Consider the following 15,955-nt stretch of genomic DNA (forward strand, 5'->3'; position numbering starts at 1 on the left):
GTTTCCTCGGCGATTTGAGCTGCTTGGGAGGGCCAAAACCTCATCGCAGGGTTCACCGCAATCCCTACTGTATCTGCCCGATAGGGAATGTCTAATTGAGCCATGACATTCAATCACAGCGGCAGAGTCCAACCACTGCAAACTGAATCAACAATGGGATTCAGGCGGAAAAGGGGAAATACCCGATATTTTCAGGCTCAATGCCCACTCAACAACACAGCGCGGAGAATAACGGCCGTACCTGTGCATTGTGAAGGACTAAGTTGGAGCACTCGCTGCGGGTGGCTGCTCAGTAGCAGGTTACCGTTACGGGCGATGAGTGGACGCCACAGTGTGACAGGCAGTGACGATCACAGCGTCACGGAGGATGCCGCTGCTCCCGAAGTTGAGGGGTGCACGGCCCCCGCGTCTTGCCCACCGCTCCTCCCCTCACACGCGACCTCCTCGAGCTGCGCTGCTCGCAGACCGCATTGGCTTCGACCGTACGCGCTTACGCCTCCAGCGCCGGTCCACCCATCCAGCAGAGCCAGGCCCACCAGAGGTTGCACACGATGTTCGAGATCCTATCATTTTCGGTCCTCCAGGTCCTCTCGGTGGTTTCGTTCCTCACCTCAATCCTTGCTGTGCTCCATGTCGGAGCGGGTTCGCTGCACCGACTATCGAACAAGTTTGAGGCAGATCTCAACCTGCCCCAGCTGTCTCTGAACACGGGCAAGCCGCATTTGTGGAACTGGAGCGCGCTGCCTGTGTCGTTCTCGCTGAGCAGCATACTGGGCGAGGAGACCCAGGAGAGGTCTGCGGATGAGAAGGGACTTGGGTTTATGGGCGGGTCTGATATAATGAGGGTCCACTGGCAAGTCGGACGACCCAGATTAGGTGAGTCTCGCAACCTGCTCTCTGGCAGTTCCTCCTCATGTCGTGTCTCATCTTTCTTCCGACACTGCAGGTCCTCATTTCTACGAGTCGCAGCCTCCATTGTCCATGGCGAAAGTCATCATGTCCCGCCACGTCAGTGTTCTCGCTGTCGTGTGACTGAGTCTTCTGTTCGGGGCTGACACGACTGCTTCTACAGTCACAGCGTCGGCCAGCTCGCCTCCAACGACGCATGTCGGGCGCGCCCCGCCCTACACTACCATCACGACTTGTCGAGTCCGTTGTCTAGACTGCACGCCCACGCCATGTTCTCCTGAATGACTCTGCATGACGCATGACATTCGCACGACCTGCGCGCTCCCTCCTTACGGCCGCAGCTAAAACGGATTTACCCATTTCGTCCCACAATACCCTGACCCTCCAAGGTCCTTCGCCAGCGCGGCGAATAGTCGCTGCGCTACTTCGCTTTCGAACTTTTTGACTGTGTTATTATTATTGTCTACCGGGGACTCGTCGATGCTGAAGGGCAGTGCTGCCACTACGCGTTTTGGTTGTATCACTGTTGTGTGATGTAGGAAGAGCGGACTCTTCTAGTAGTCTACTGTACCTTTTGTTTGTTTTCGCTATTGCTACTTACATTCTATTCCATGAATACAAGTCACGTCTGAACTGTTTTGAGGGAGCCCGACGTACAGAACAAGTTGCCTGAACTAAGTCTGGCTGAGGCATATACCGTTGATTGAACTTGAAGTGATGATCATTATTCTGTCGAAAGACCTTCATAGTTTACTTATCCCCGTTGAATGCTTAATGACTCGATTACAAACAATGCTTACTTTTGTTAACCGGCTTACAATGGCGCTTAAGTGTACCGTTCTAGCATGTTCTAGAGACGCCTAATAAGCACGTTCAACTTGAATATTTGAGACCATGGGCGCGACAAACGACCTGCTCAGACTACTGCTCGACTCACAAGGCCATTCACACCACAAGCTCGCGCATTCACCGTATAGGAAGCCTCACAAGCACCATGTCGTCCGAACGTCCTCTCGTGTATTTCGACATAACGATCGGGGGACAGCCGCTGGGCGGGTGTCATGCAGCTATACAGTGATATCGTACCGAAAACGGTGGAGAATTTCCGCGCACTATGCACCGGCGAGAAAGGGGAGGGCACGGCGGGTAAGCCGCTGCACTACAAGGGGTGCGCGTTCCACAGGGTGATCAAGGGTACGTCCGGACTTCACGCTGCTAGTTACGCCGGTGATAGATGAAAGTACAGGTTCATGGTGCAGGGCGGCGACTTCACCATGGGAAACGGCATGGGCGGCGAGTCGATCTATGGCGAGAAATTCGAGGATGAAAACTTCGAGGTGAAGCACACGAAACGGTTCTTGCTGTCCATGGTCAGTCGCGGGCGCGCCCTCCGTCACCGTCATAGAGCGATGCGGTACTGATTGTCCGCACGTCCAACAGGCGAATGCCGGTCCAGGAACGAACGGATCGCAGTTCTTCATCACCTGCAACGCCACGGAACATCTGGACGGCAAGCAGTCGTCTTCGGCGAGGTGATACGCGGAAAGTCGGTCGTACGCGCCGTCGAGAACACGCCCACGGCCGACGGCGATGCCCCCAAATCGCCGTGTGTCATCGCAGATTGTGGACAGCTGTCTCCGGACGACCCGTCACTCGCGGAGGATCCGACGGCCGCGGAGGGGATCCATTTGAAGACTACCCAGAGGACCAGGGACCAATAGACGGTCAGGATGTCATCGAGAAACCCGAGGCCGCACTCAAGGTCGCCAAGCAAGTCCGAGAAACTGGTAACAAGCTATTCAAGGATGGCAAAGCGGCGGAGGCGTTAGCAAATACCGGAGTACGCTGTGTTGGTTCACTATGACGGAAGTGGCGCGAGCGTACTGACTAGGTTTGCGCAGAGGCGATACGCTACCTCGACATGCACCAGATGCTTCCCGATGATGCGCCACCGGAGCTTAAGGACTCTTACGACGTGTTGCTTGCACCGCTTCTACTCAATTCGGCGTTGGCTGCGCTCAGGGCGGGGGGAACCGCCAACGCTGGGATTGCGCGTAGTGCAACGGATCGGGCTCTTGGAATGGATTTGAACACCGCGGATAAGGGTGCGTTTTTCTTCGCGATACTGTTCAACGTCTTCATTTTCTCCTATTGACAAATAATTTTGCTCTGTAGCGAAAGCACTGTATCGTCGTGCTTTGGCGAAGGTAGTGCTAAAGAGGAGAGTGCGCCGAGGAAGATCTCGTAGCCGCCCATGAGCTTGTGAAAGATGACAGGGCGATTCTGACTGAGCTGGAGAAGTCCGGCAGAGGAAGAAAGAACAGCGGGACAAGAAAAGAAGGCATTCAAAAAGCTGTTTGCATGATATTTGTAACTTGCCAAGAGAAGTATACTGTAACAAATCTGTATGATGAACTAATTGACCGGGCAGCGTTTCCGACCGTTCCGCCCCGTGGCCGCAATACATACGCTGTATTGCCGTATCGCTCAATACTCCGTTCCGTCCCCTGCACCCAATTCTGGGCTGCGTGCACACTCGGCGATCCGTGCGTCTCGACAAAGAGACGCAGTGGTTGTGGACCGTGGCATCCTCGGGTCGCGACCTTCAAAGCAGTTTTCACACAAATGCCGGTACCGGTACTTAGTGAACGAGACGCTGCGCTAGTTGGTCGGCACGATCTTGCACCGTCTGCATGTGTTACTCTCCGAGATATTGACACAGATGCCCTGTTTCAGGCTAGTGAATGCCTCCAGTCAGCTCAGTCCCTGCTGACTAGAGGCCCTACCGCGAGCGTCTCGGGCATGATAGCAAGAACCCGGTTGCAGATCCTCGTTGGTCCACTCTGGTTCCGATCATCGCCGATCGTATTGTCAAGAAAGACTCGTACTGCACGTGGTATCTGAATCTCAGACGAGACATGCTGCCAGTGGTTCACTTCTGTCAAGCGCTAGGTGCCTGTGTTCTGCTCACTCGCCGAGGCCGGAAGCGCGCCCTTAACTCATAATCCAGGTATGCAAGTCTTGGTCCATTCATTCCGGTCGAATGAGTCACTGGCCGCGCTTCGGTGGATCTTACCATGATAATTTCGCAGTGGACCTTTTGTCCCGAAGAGGGGAATTTAACATCGCGCAATGCAACGCGAAACCTGCAGTGCGGCATTCCGTCTGTGCAAAGCGCCGAAAGGGGCGGCGCCTGGCGGTGATGCGACGCCACTAGACGCGAAACGCAGCGCAGTGAACGCCTTACTGCAGACTAGGCACAGTCGCTGCGCGGTGGTCATGGTCCGCTACGCTGTACGCACTGCCACATTTAGTCGCACGGGATGCAGAGCATGTTCTCTTCCGCATGGTACCGGAGTTACGCGCTCATGCCCTCTCGAAACAAGCAAGTCGTTACCAGGATATGAAACAGTCATTTTTGGTCTTCCCGCCGGCGTAATCTACGCGAATGACTCGGACAGTGTCTCTCTTCGTAATCTCCCACACACCCACGATGATCACACGTCCACTCCGAGTCTGAGCTCTGAGCTCTGACTGAGTCGGTCGCGTGTGGATCAGGATGACGAACTTCGTTCACTTTCGGCCACAGGCGATCATACACTGGAAAGACGTCGGGCGCTGCATCCGTGGAGACGAACAGCACCTATCCTCGGTGTTACACCTAACAAGGGAAGCGGGCCGCATGAAACGTGTCGAGACAAGCCATGTGGTTCGCTAATGGATGTCAGTTCGTCGCGAAAGAGGCAAGTCCGCCAAATCCTTCCGCGAAGGCTTTTGAGATTCCCAACAGGTTCCTCTTAGTCAATCTGGATTGCCGTTTCACCCGCGATTGAGTAAGCTAGGCTCGGTCGGGGATCGGATATATCCCCTCAGCGTCCAACAATGCAAGCTATTAATCCGTTACATTATCCTTCTGGTACGGCGATGGCGACACGTCACTCACCCGGATTCAGCATCACAGATCGCGTACTCTGTGGCCACTTAATTTCAGATGGCACCACGGCCGCTGGCACTGCCCGTGTCGTCTGTTTGGGTGGAAAGCCCACCTGAAGGGACCGAACGCATCGCTATTTATCTCTCTGTGCGCCTTTTGTGGGCCTAGACAGGCGTGTTGAGCATTTGAGGCGCGTAATGCACCACATATCACGGAACGCCTGTCCTGCAGGTACCTATAAAACTTGCATTGTCATCTACCCACTCCAAGATTCGCAGCTCTCACATTCTCTCGCTCTATTCTAGCATTCGCGTGGCCGTTTATACACCATGAGCACTGCCCAGGTAAAGCTTTTGCCTTTGAGGATCAAAGACCGGTTACTCAAGTGATTTGGCAGACTAGCCAGGGTCAGAGTAACAGGCAGTCTGACTCCGAAGATGACTACGCCTCACCCAGGACTCCCCGCCGTACACCCATGGCATGCCAGTTCTGCCGAGGTATCTTGCTCGATCGCATCTCAATCCTAAGACTAACCCATTCCAGGCAGGAAGCTGAAGTGTGACGGTCGCCAGACATGCGCCAACTGTCAGCGCCGGGGTATCGCTTGTACTTATGTTCCAGTGTAAGTACCTTGCTGTCCACATGTTGGGCTTGCACTGAGTGTACCGCGGCGCAGTTCGGGTCAGAAATAGTACACAACGCCCTAGACACACTGTCCTTGACACAGCAACCATCGCCCACTTACATGTCTAAAGCCTATTTATTTCTCGTCGTTACTGGTACTTCTTCATACACTACGTAGCATGTGCTAGTATGTACATCTGTTTCAATACGCTACGCACGGTCGATATCATAGCGCATCACAGCGCTGTGCCGTTATCCAAATCTTTCAAAGAATGAAATAGCGAAGGAAGGCCCGTTTGCCACGTACTGTTGCGGAAGGCGATGTATCCGCAGTCGGGTCGTCCGGGAGTAATACAGACGTGAACACTGCCACTGCCCGAGCATGAGTCTCAAGGAATCAGCCTGCATGAACACCGACCGAGCTGTTCTATCCGCGCCGCTGACGCTGCTTGTTGTACGATGAAGTGCAGGACCGCAGTGGTTGAGATCCATACCTACGCCACAATTTAGTTTTACCAGGAGCTAAAAGTGACAGATGGCGCACATTCAAGTTTACGGCCGGTAGATCCTCCAACAGCTATAATTTGGGGAGTATGTTGAGATCAACACACACGAACCACATCGGAAGGAACGAACCTCAAAGGCGCTATCCTTACTAGAGACTTCCGTACATCTGGCAAACAGATTGACTGGGACAACCGGTTCAGGAAGGAGCCTCAGAAAACGGATGAATGCATCCCAAATGCCAGCGCGGCCGCGGACTCCTTTTCAGGATGGTAGAATGGAAACTCTGCGCCCGTATCTAGGCACTGCCTCAATCTGTCAATCAAAGCTTTTAGCGGACAATGCTGGCCGTCATACCGACCTCACAGATCGTGTCAACCAGTTTGCTGTCACCGGCCTGCACGAACAGTCCCTCCTTCAAGTAACGTTGAGACCCAATACATACACGTGCGCGACCACTCACCACATTCGTTGCGTTTGTCATTAACCAGTTGATTAGACGCATGACTTCCCTTGGTGCGGTCACGGCATGATCCGCAGGAAGCAATTCACCCAAGGATTTCAGTGCCCGGATGGGACCAGGAAGTCGTGCAAGCATGTGAAGATGATTACAAAAGCATGTCCGCTCTGCAAGGGTCAAGAGATGTGACAGACGTCGCTAAGATACAGTGTGCCACATACCATACTTCGCAACGACCGTGATGAAATGGTCTTTGCCCATTGCGGTATGCAATATGAGTGTATGTGTAAGTTCAGGCCGTGAAATATTCAGCTTCGTGGCCAATGCCTTCTGAATTCGAGTCGAGATGTGGACGACTGTACTCTCTCCTGGTAGTAACAAGCCCTGATCCCGGATCACATCAGGCGTAGGTCACGATTGTATGATTTGTACCGTGGCACTCACCGACACTTGGTCAGTTTCGAGCCATTCTGGGACTGAGGCGTATCAGAGGCCACGTAAGTTCTTCAAAACGACTGGGAGCCTACATAATTCTGAGCCAGGTTTTGCCGCGACAAAGCGATAGGTGCATGGAATCTATGTGACATCAGTACATCCAACTATGCTGGAGCTACGCCGCTAATGTACCTTTCCGACGTTCTCTATGTGCAAGCTCTGCTGAGTTGGTTTGTGATAGCTGAGATAACTTTGTGAAGAATTTAGCAATACGATGAATGGGAACGCACGAGAATGATCCGACGTCGATGAACGTAGTGCTGACTCTCAACCATGGAATCTGTTCTGATTCCTCGACAGAGCCCACTTGTCTCCATAGGTCCTGCACAAATTCCTCAAATGAAGTTGCATCAAGCGAAGCTGCCTGCATAAAATTGTTCATTAAAATTTGGACGCTGAACGCGTGTCTGGACGCACTCGAACGTCAAAGTCTGCCGAAACCGGCTTGTGGTCACTCATTGATATGTCCGGATGGCTGGTGTAAGAGAACTGCTTTACGTCCACCATCGCCGAATGTGTGTGAAGAATGCGATCGGTCCATGCGGGTTTCCTCCTAGTATTCGGTTAGAATGAATGGATTTAAAATAAGCGTAGAGTAAGGAAAATACCTCATGTCGTAGCCTAGCTCATCTTCCAGCCCGTCACTCGTCAATCGATAAGACCTGAGCGGTCAAAAACGGTCAGAGACACAATCAGCACACAGCCAAGCAACCGCCTCACGGAGCATGTTGGATGGGATGTTCTTTGAAATTTTCAAAAGCCTTCCGCATGCGTTGGGCCAAATATAGCTAATGCGTGAAGGTCAAAATGGTGGAGCCTCGTGCGGTCGAAGTACTATGTAAAAGCAAACCTGGTCAAATCTCAATAGTAGTTCCATATCTGATCCTCTGACTTCCTGAGAGGAGGAAAGTAGGTAGCGCACGTCGGCATCTGGTAGATTCATTCTGTAATTGAGATCTCAATTTCACGTCAGTTGAATTTTCGGGTAGAGCTCGCCAGGAAGCTGACCTCCCTAGACATGGTCGAGCCATCAGCAGCACATTTCAGCAGGAAGCACTGAAGTTTCACCGTCCAGAAAAGTACGTCCGTCTCAAATACATTTAGTGTGATCGGGCTGTTCTCCGATGGCACATCATCTTGTGGCGATGGTTCTTGAGCGGTTGCTCCGGATTCGAATAGTAGCCGTTTGCAGATATCGTGAAAGTCTGCATTTCTCCTGTCGAACATCTCGTCGAACGCCGCTAGGTGCGAATTGACGAATGTCAATGTAATCGGGCGAGGTGTTACCACCTTCCCCGCCGTGTTCGGAGTGTATGTCATCCGGATAGCAGTTGCACCCTTGTTGCCCTTTGTAAAAATCAGAGCCAGGTTCTTTAGTGGTTTAGCGCAACACACCATCATGCCCATGATACCGGCTCCGATAGATGCGCTTCGAACATCACCAAAGCATCCTTTGAGGCGCTTTTGTACTATCACAAGCAATAGCATGCCGACGAGCTGCTTAGACACGAGCTAAAGATTAAGAAACAACATAAGCAACATGCAAAACCGGCGCAAAATCAAGGTCGTTGATATCGGTCCTCATGCGCACGAGCGACTGGGACGAGAAGAGTCTTACAACTCCTCGGTGACATAATCCCGGCAAATACGGGGGAGTGATTTCACAAGGGACGCAATTTCATTCACCTTCTCATACAGCACAGCTTTCTCGCCCAGAGCTGCAAAAGCCGCTGTGCACCATGCGTCTTCTCGCACGGTCTTCGTAGAATAGAGCAGCGCCTCGGCTGACAGATCGAGTTCCTGAAAGGCTAGCACCAATAGATCTGGATCGTCTTGATTCTCCGCGACGCGCGCCTTGTCGTCCACATCTGCGGCTGCCGAAGGTTTGACGTCTGCAAGGCGTTAACTGCGTTATCAGATTAACCCGGCAGTAATCACCTTCGGAGCATGAGGTCTCTGTGCAGGGGAGTTGAGCACGCTACGCAACTGAGGGGCGATTCAACGGTACCTGTGCTCATTGGGCTCTGCGCTAGGTCGCTGAGCGAGAGCGGGGAAATTTCCTTTAGAGGGGGGATGAATGACTCGTAGAGACGACCGTGGCGGAGCCAAGAAGAGAGATCCTGGATAGGCATCTTGCCGTTTACGTTGAAGGTCCCCACACGGATGCTGGCACCGGGCGAAACCTGCATGAGCCCCATATTCAACTTCTGAAGAGTAAGTCGCTACCGGAGGCGAGAGCGCTGCTCTGCATGTGCTAATAGATGATCTTTGACTCTTCTGCGGATCCAGTCATCTCGGATAACCGCTGTATCAAACGCCTCATCCCCAGGCAATCCTGCGCTGGCCGGAGAAAGAAGAGTGTGTACAGGCTTCTGGAGCATCCGTAGATCCGGGGGAACGGAGGAAACTGCGAAGGCTGGAGCGTCAGCATGTGCCATACACTCGACCGCCGACCTTACGTATTGCCGGGCGGCTCGGATGTCCGATATACGCTGCCAGCCAGCTGTAGTCTGGCTCAGCTTGAAGGTTGCGACTTTCCTTGCAGCGGCGGTATTCCTCTAGTAAGGACTTGAGCCCTTCTGAATCCCGCGTCAATAAGGTCAAACGCTCGGCTTCTGGATGACCATCAGCGACGATGGTCAAGGCGAACGCTATAACGGCAAATGAGCATTATGGATCCGTCGACCATGGCGATCTGTCATACCTGTGTTCGCAGTACTGGACGGGGGACGGCCAGATTGACGTGCGGGATCTAGTCTATCGAACGAGGTTTGGGCCATTGATATTGAGAATCCATCGGAGATAGGAAATGCACGCTCGAATGTATAGCTCGTCTTGGACGACGGAGGACCTGACGCCATCTTGATGACGAGTACACTGTTGGATGCCATAATCTCAGTCTAAGCACTCTCCGAATGGTACGACGTTCAGCGGCCAGCAGTGGCCAGATGGCTTGCTTACGCGGAGATAAAAGCGCCAGCTCGCTAGCATATACGGATAGCACAATGATGGTTTGTACTCACCAACCTGGTCGTAGCCGCCATCCTGTGGGTCGAGATGTGTGACAACGTCACCACTCGGATGCGACCTGGGCTAATTGCTCTTGTCATGAAGCTACCGTCAGGAGCCTTGTCCTCACTCGAGACAAGGCGCGCCTCGATGGCCGCTTTCACCACCTCGGACGGACGTAAGAGCCCTTGAACCACGAGCTTGAGCTTGTCGGACATAGTGTCGATCCAGCTTGAGACCGGCGGACAGGTCAGCACTGTTAATTCCGAAAAAATGCATGCGTAAGCTGATACAGTCCAGCAAGACATAATGATATGTAGCTTGCCCAACGACTGTGATGTCGCAAGAGAACGATAGAGGCTGAGGCGTTGACTCGGAGGACAAGCTCACTCGGAGCGGGTACCGTATCTACGCACTGTCAATACTAGTAGCACCGGAATGTCTTCAATCCAGAATTGATGAACTAGGCCCATACACTATAGAACCTCAGCAGGGCTCGTTCGACGTTGAGAGACGTTGTTGGACGGAGGGCCTCTGAATGTTTCAAGTCACATCGACTCGACAACTACAACCGTCGGCAACTGCCGGGGCATGTTGAGATCTGAGATCTGATCTGTGGCTATATGGCATCTCGGATGTTACCGATATACAGGCTGAAGAGCAAGTTGCAGGTCACTGCAACGTTTCGACCTTCATACTCAAGCTTCAGCAACAATCAACACGACTACTATTGAAGTATCCATCATCCTTTACAATAATGTCAGCTCTTACATAGGAGTTTAAGTATCCCCCTGACATCATAACTGACTATTATGAATATGCCCACAGTTCACGAGGCATGATGCCGACTCATCCAGGCCTACTTTTGTCGCTTCCAGGTCTCTCTGAACTGCAAGTCTGCAGCACTTTGACTTACGGAGACAGTGCCAGGTCACCAATGGAAGCAAAATGATGAATTGAAGACTCGACATGGGCACGATGCATGTATTGATAGACTGGGGATAGACTAGGAATGGTGAGCCAGCCTTCACGATGGCAGAGATATCGTCTCCTTGATGACACTATTGACCATGTCCACATAGCTGACTCGAACGCTCTCACTCCGTGCCTCCCTGCAGTCTTTACAGCCACAGCCGAGGTATGCCTTCGGGAACCCAGCACCGCCTGGCTGGTCGTATCCCGCGCGCGACTTCACCATGTCCCTCGCCCGCTCCACCCGCTCTGCGATATCCGCCCCCAGTTTACTCGTTTCTGCGTCGCTGAGGGGGTCCGACCTCGTGCAAAGCTCTGTGAATGCGGGATTCAACCATTGGGGGATGTCGTGTTTCGTTGCAAGCAGGATCCTCTCGGCGGGCTCCAGAGGCGGGACGTGCGCCTCGATGGCCGATATAGCGCGCTCTCGGATTTTGTCAAAGAGCAGGCGTGACGAGACGGATAGCAACGCAACCCAATCCGCCAGAGATATGACGCGGTCGTACATTCTGAAGATCCATCAACATTGGGTGAGCGCTCGCATTGCACGGATCCCGCTACTCACCCTTCATACAGAAACGACATCAAGCATTCCAGCTCGCAAGGCGTCACGTCGGGCAGATGTACTGCCGTCTCTTCTGTCTGCCCTTCAGAGCTCGCGTCCGCACCAGTTGGGCATGCGAACATCCCACGAAACAGCTCGGAGTCGCGCTCGAGGAAATATCGATGGACTTTGAACGAACGTTCTTCCCTCTTGTCTTCATCAGACACCTACGAGTCGTGAGCACCCAACTCAAAGAACGTGAACCTCACGATGCCACACGTACACGGAGAAAGACTACTTCGGGTTCCAAAAAGAAGCGAGACCGGCGCATCGCAACAGGCTGAGAGGCGGGCGAGCCGTCTGGTTGTGTCGTCGTAGCGTTTGGATGGTCGGGTAGAGACATGATCGAGCACGGGTAGCACAGCGTGGCTGCAACGCCTTTGAACTCGCTTCCGCGCAGGCCGTGTGTAGAGCGACCGAGTCTCGCTCTTTCACACACGCCGTGGGCCCAGTCTGTGAATCCACAGTGAGGCTAGAGTCAGCTGCAGAACGTTCGCGGAAGTAATCCGTGTCGTATGAGAAACCGAAGAGACGGGCGTGGTGCAAAGACTGTCATCCTGAAGGAGAGTGCATACGTCGTCAACTCAATCTACTGTACACAGAATACACGGCACGTTTTGTGACGAAAGAAAGCGGCCCGCGACTGCCTAGCGATATGTATAGAACGAGTGTAATGACCGTGCGTGTGCCTCTCACGCACACGACCTACCTACAACTGCCCGTGGAAGATGGGGTAGAAAGACGATCATATGCTAAGTTGCACGTTCTTCGTCAAGAGCTTTGAATACCTCGTCGACTATCTCAGCCACGCGCTGAGGATCGAACGGGTCTTCCGAGTCAGGGACGGTCCATCCTTCCCATCCTTGCCAACTGGAGGCAGACGATGGCCTAGGCTCGGGCTCAGGCTCAGGGAGCGCCGAGGAGGTCGTCGTACGCGAGGTTCCCGTACGTCCGCCGCCCCGCCCCCCAGCTCCCTGGGCCTGTCTCGACTCCGTGCGAGAGACATGATCCTGACGTACGGCTTCCCTTGCGCGCGCAAGCAAAACGGTCGTCTCGAGGCGCAGCTTGTGCCCTTCTTCGCTGTTGAGTGGTTGCGCGCGCTGGCAAATGGCAGCGTAGGAGGGCGCGAGCCAGTCGGCAATGTTGTGTCTGACCGCAAGCACGATCTTCTCGACAGGGTCGATGCGGGGCCTGTGTTGGTGTATTTCCTTGATAGCGCGGTCGACCAGATTGTCGCATACGAAGAGCTTAGAGACGCGCAGAATGTCGATCCATTGAGGCAACGTCACGCCGCAATTATCGAACATGCTGTGGAACGACGCAGTTGTGTAAGACTCTGATGACGCTTGTGTTCACAGTGATTGCAACTCACCCATAGTACAAGAAATGCATCAGGCTCTCAAATTCGCGCACAGTCACTTCAGGCAGATAGACAGGACGATGATCATCCTGCCCTTCTGCCGTGTCATCCCCGGGCGGGAGCTGAAACAGCGTTTCGAATACCTTCGACTCACGGACCAAGAAATATTTGTGAACCTTGAACAGGCATGCCTCGACCTGGAAAATTATCATTCAGCCGAGGGATCGGTGCTCTCTTAATTACACATACGCTGAGGATAATCATGTCGTCATCGATGTAGTAGAATGGATGGTGAGGGGGCGGTGTTGGCGGCGGCGCTGGGGCAGGCGAAGGCGATCGCTCTTCTACGCCGACAGTCGACAGCGAGGGGGAAGGTGTTGAGTCTCGTATGTCATCGAGGTCATCCTCATGGTCATCCTCATGGTCGCCTTCCTGTTCTTCCTCTTGTACCTCTTGTACCTCTTGTACCTCTTGTACCTCTTGTACCTCTTGTACCTCTTGCTCCTCTTGTTCCTGATCTAGTTCATGCCCTTGGAGGGGCGCTAGCCAGAGATCTCGCTCCCGCTCAGCCTGCTCCGCGTATGAGTCAAGCTCTTGCTCTTGGTCAAGATCGAGGTCGGGTCCTCGCTTGAGCTCGGGCGATATCGGCGGTGGGGGAGACTCGGGGAAGGATGACGACGACGACGCCGGCGACAGTGACGGCGACGGCGACGGCGGTGAAGACGAGAAGTCCCACGAACTGATCGAAAGGCGAGACGAGCTGCGAGAGTCCATTGTATACAACTGTACAACTGCGGGTGGTAGAGGGACGGCCACAGGGCGGACGCCACAACAGTGTATGAGGGGACAGATTGCGCCCCCAACGAGAGATGGCTGTATATAAGTGAGCGATAACGTCCTTGAAACAATGGCTGTCCTTGTCTGGGGATGAATGACGTGCATCATGCATAACGCCTTCGATTCCCAGGTATGCTCAGGAGGGTCCTAGGCCTTGGACCACACTGCCATGGACCGGGACACGGGGTCATGCTGCACGAGGAAACGAACCTCACTACATCGCAAACCTTGCTTTATCTGCCGCCCTACATCGCATTACAGCGTCCGCATACTGATAACAATACACTGCCATAGTGAGCTCAGGTTTCCGAACTGGGACGAGACGCACAAACGCACACATACTGGAGCAAACACCGCACGAACGGTCTCTAATGTCGTGTCCCAGGCATACACATCGCCTCCTTCATTCTCCCAGCCAGAACACATCCATCACAGTTCGCGAGACGAGTTCATCATCGTAAGCTTCCGGCGGAGAACGGTTGCCAGAGCGCGTTTGGTTGGACGCGCGGAAGGTTTCGTCCCGGATAGTCTCGCGGGCACGTGCGATCCTCGCGGTGATCTTCGCGCCCAGCTGTTCTGCCTCCGCGTCGTCCAGCGGGTGTGGTCTCCGGCACAAGTCGCCGTATGCTCTTGCCAGCCAACCGGGGACGTCGTGTTTGTGAGCGAGCACAACCGTCTCGACCGCGGTCAGTGACTCTCTGCGAGCGGAGATCTCCCTGATTGACCTAGGACGGAGCTTTGAGAAGCGCAGGCGAGTAGACACGTCCAGCAGTGTGACCCAATCACGCAACGACAGCGCATCATCGTCGAATATCCTGGTTTAATGATCTTATCAGCACTTCTCGGGCGCAGAGACGAAGGCCTGAACGCGCATACCTGAAGTAAAGGAAGTTCAACAGGCAGTCGAAGTCATGCTGCGACACATCCGGAAGAGCGATCGCGGAATCATCTGTAACACCGAGGTTCCTCCCGTCTTTCGCGCCCTCGAAGAACAGTCGCCGGAAGAAATCGGAGTTGTATTCCAGTAGATGACGATGGACCCTGTAAAGGCAATCCTCGACCTGTATGCAATCCAATATCAAGACATATTATCCAGCCTCGTATGAAAGTACTAACGCTGAGAACGACCATTTCATCCCGTATGTAGAACATGTCATGGACAGATGGGCGCACAGCAGAACGCGGCGCGTCGGACGTGGCTTTCAAGCTAATCGTCACTTGAGGAAGATGGTTCTCCGACTGAACACCATGAGGAGAGCATGTCATGGAGGACGACAACGCTTCCGCAGATGGGGGAGTCGGTAGAGGGGAGCTTGACCGACTGGGTGACGTATGTGCTCTTGGACAAGCGGCCTTTCGACGGTGCGAGCGCGGTTGCACAGGAGCTGGAAATGGGATAGCAGGGCTATGGGGGGTGATGACCACGGCCATCAGGTCCGTCCGTGATGCCCTGTTTCCGGGGAAGTCGACCAGCGACGCTACACTCGGAGAGGGAAGTTCGACCTCTACGTAATGCCTTGGTGGGGACGGACCATCGGAAGGGTGAGACTCGGTATGCTCATCAACGGAGTCTTGCTCGGAGTGTATAGGCGAGAGCTCCGTGTGGACGATAATGGGCGATACGGGCGACGGGAGGGCCGATACATGGCGAGCTGGTGAGTGATTCACCCAGCTCGACGGCGGGGAAGATGAAGATCGGGACGTCGAGTACGATGTCGGAAGGGGGACAAGCGACTCTGGGATCTCGATCTGCAATTGCTGCATACTGTGCTTCAGACCACTGGACGTAGGTAAATCTTCCGGCATTTGCGACAGCTCAGCGCTCAGCGCTCAGCGCTCAGCCTACAAGGATCAGGTGGTAAGGGAATGGCGGCCGTTACTGGCCACTTCGCTAGGATGCTTATAAGATGTGGGATCCCTTGACTGCTGAGAAGTAGAAACACACACCTCCTGCACGCCTTACGGCCACCATGAGGCTACCGAGAGTTAGGCGCATGTACAACGCATGTCCGGATCTGTGTCGACTTGAACTTGAACTCAATCATCCAGGGACGGTGATAGCATTGACGAAGGTGCAAACAGAGCACTACGCCGTGCTTGAGGAAGGACGTGGCCGTTGTGAAGGGCATAGATTTGATGTCCAGGCCATATTTGCGGACCAGCGACAGCGAGCTACTAGACCACCTGGAACGCGTTTTGACCTGTTCTATGCTCGCCAGTTATCATGCACTGTAACGAAGACCAGGT

At 53.8% G+C, this 15,955-nt stretch overlaps 6 protein-coding genes across 6 annotated transcripts; 2 read left to right on the plus strand and 4 right to left on the minus strand.

Moving 5' to 3' along the window:
• Positions 1-551: 551 nt before the first annotated feature.
• B0H18DRAFT_1208881 (uncharacterized protein) lies at positions 552-1,548 on the plus strand (the record flags this gene model as incomplete). The annotated part of the gene is made up of 3 exons (XM_048036290.1): positions 552-876; positions 947-1,008; positions 1,073-1,548. 3 exons carry the CDS (start codon positions 552-554, stop codon positions 1,160-1,162), a joined length of 477 nt encoding a protein of 158 aa, XP_047896804.1. The 3' UTR covers positions 1,163-1,548.
• Positions 1,549-1,903: 355 nt separating this feature from the next.
• On the plus strand, positions 1,904-3,274 carry B0H18DRAFT_1083530 (peptidyl-prolyl cis-trans isomerase Cpr7; the record flags this gene model as incomplete). Its single annotated transcript, XM_048031672.1, is given in 10 exon segments — positions 1,904-1,965; positions 1,985-2,107; positions 2,156-2,279; positions 2,350-2,359; positions 2,428-2,532; positions 2,589-2,749; positions 2,801-3,014; positions 3,085-3,094; positions 3,129-3,209; positions 3,229-3,274. The coding sequence occupies 10 exon segments, from the start codon at positions 1,904-1,906 to the stop codon at positions 3,272-3,274; spliced, it is 936 nt and encodes a 311-aa protein (XP_047896805.1).
• Positions 3,275-5,732: 2,458 nt separating this feature from the next.
• B0H18DRAFT_1083531 (DNase I-like protein) lies at positions 5,733-10,153 on the minus strand (the record flags this gene model as incomplete). Its single annotated transcript, XM_048031673.1, has 24 exons — positions 5,733-5,839; positions 5,886-5,961; positions 6,012-6,044; positions 6,104-6,231; positions 6,329-6,386; positions 6,435-6,598; positions 6,653-6,815; positions 6,876-6,907; positions 6,959-7,007; positions 7,059-7,116; positions 7,157-7,290; positions 7,344-7,479; positions 7,535-7,588; positions 7,647-7,714; positions 7,819-7,870; positions 7,984-8,273; positions 8,322-8,438; positions 8,613-8,818; positions 8,914-9,092; positions 9,153-9,333; positions 9,386-9,577; positions 9,631-9,803; positions 9,946-9,971; positions 10,001-10,153. The coding sequence occupies 24 exons, from the start codon at positions 10,151-10,153 to the stop codon at positions 5,733-5,735; spliced, it is 2,829 nt and encodes a 942-aa protein (XP_047896806.1).
• A 708-nt stretch (positions 10,154-10,861) lies between these two features.
• B0H18DRAFT_990068 (uncharacterized protein) lies at positions 10,862-12,045 on the minus strand. Its single transcript, XM_048044987.1, has 3 exons — positions 11,735-12,045; positions 11,473-11,678; positions 10,862-11,416 (listed from the first exon to the last, which is right to left on the minus strand). The coding sequence occupies exons 1-3, from the start codon at positions 11,852-11,854 to the stop codon at positions 10,963-10,965; spliced, it is 780 nt and encodes a 259-aa protein (XP_047896807.1). The 5' UTR covers positions 11,855-12,045; the 3' UTR covers positions 10,862-10,962.
• A 218-nt stretch (positions 12,046-12,263) lies between these two features.
• B0H18DRAFT_872039 (uncharacterized protein) lies at positions 12,264-13,083 on the minus strand (the record flags this gene model as incomplete). The annotated part of the gene is made up of 2 exons (XM_048040199.1): positions 12,264-12,819; positions 12,884-13,083. 2 exons carry the CDS (start codon positions 13,081-13,083, stop codon positions 12,264-12,266), a joined length of 756 nt encoding a protein of 251 aa, XP_047896808.1.
• Positions 13,084-13,907: 824 nt separating this feature from the next.
• On the minus strand, positions 13,908-15,791 carry B0H18DRAFT_88352 (uncharacterized protein). The gene is made up of 4 exons (XM_048040981.1): positions 15,656-15,791; positions 14,825-15,599; positions 14,585-14,769; positions 13,908-14,523 (listed from the first exon to the last, which is right to left on the minus strand). The coding sequence occupies exons 2-4, from the start codon at positions 15,512-15,514 to the stop codon at positions 14,112-14,114; spliced, it is 1,287 nt and encodes a 428-aa protein (XP_047896809.1). The 5' UTR covers positions 15,515-15,599; positions 15,656-15,791; the 3' UTR covers positions 13,908-14,111.
• Between the last annotated feature and the right edge of the window lie 164 nt (positions 15,792-15,955).

The sequence above is a fragment of the Fomitopsis serialis genome (assembly GCF_022376445.1).
Source record: "Fomitopsis serialis strain Sig1Antser10 chromosome Unknown B0H18scaffold_13, whole genome shotgun sequence".
Taxonomy (NCBI): Eukaryota; Fungi; Basidiomycota; class Agaricomycetes; order Polyporales; family Fomitopsidaceae; genus Fomitopsis; species Fomitopsis serialis.

Bases quoted from the DNA above. Each gene is read 5' to 3' on its own strand.
- B0H18DRAFT_88352 (XM_048040981.1), bottom strand. From the start codon at position 15,514: ATGCCGGAAGATTTACCTACGTCCAGTGGTCTGAAGCACAGTATGCAG. The intron at 14,770-14,824 runs GTTAGTACTTTC...GATTGCATACAG, and splicing joins ATGAAATGGTCGTTCTCAGC to GTCGAGGATTGCCTTTACAG. The intron at 14,524-14,584 runs GTATGCGCGTTC...TCATTAAACCAG, and splicing joins TTGAACTTCCTTTACTTCAG to GATATTCGACGATGATGCGC.
- B0H18DRAFT_990068 (XM_048044987.1), bottom strand. From the start codon at position 11,854: ATGTCTCTACCCGACCATCCAAACGCTACGACGACACAACCAGACGGC. The intron at 11,679-11,734 runs GTACGTGTGGCA...CACGACTCGTAG, and splicing joins CCGAAGTAGTCTTTCTCCGT to GTGTCTGATGAAGACAAGAG. The intron at 11,417-11,472 runs GTGAGTAGCGGG...ATGGATCTTCAG, and splicing joins ATGTCGTTTCTGTATGAAGG to AATGTACGACCGCGTCATAT.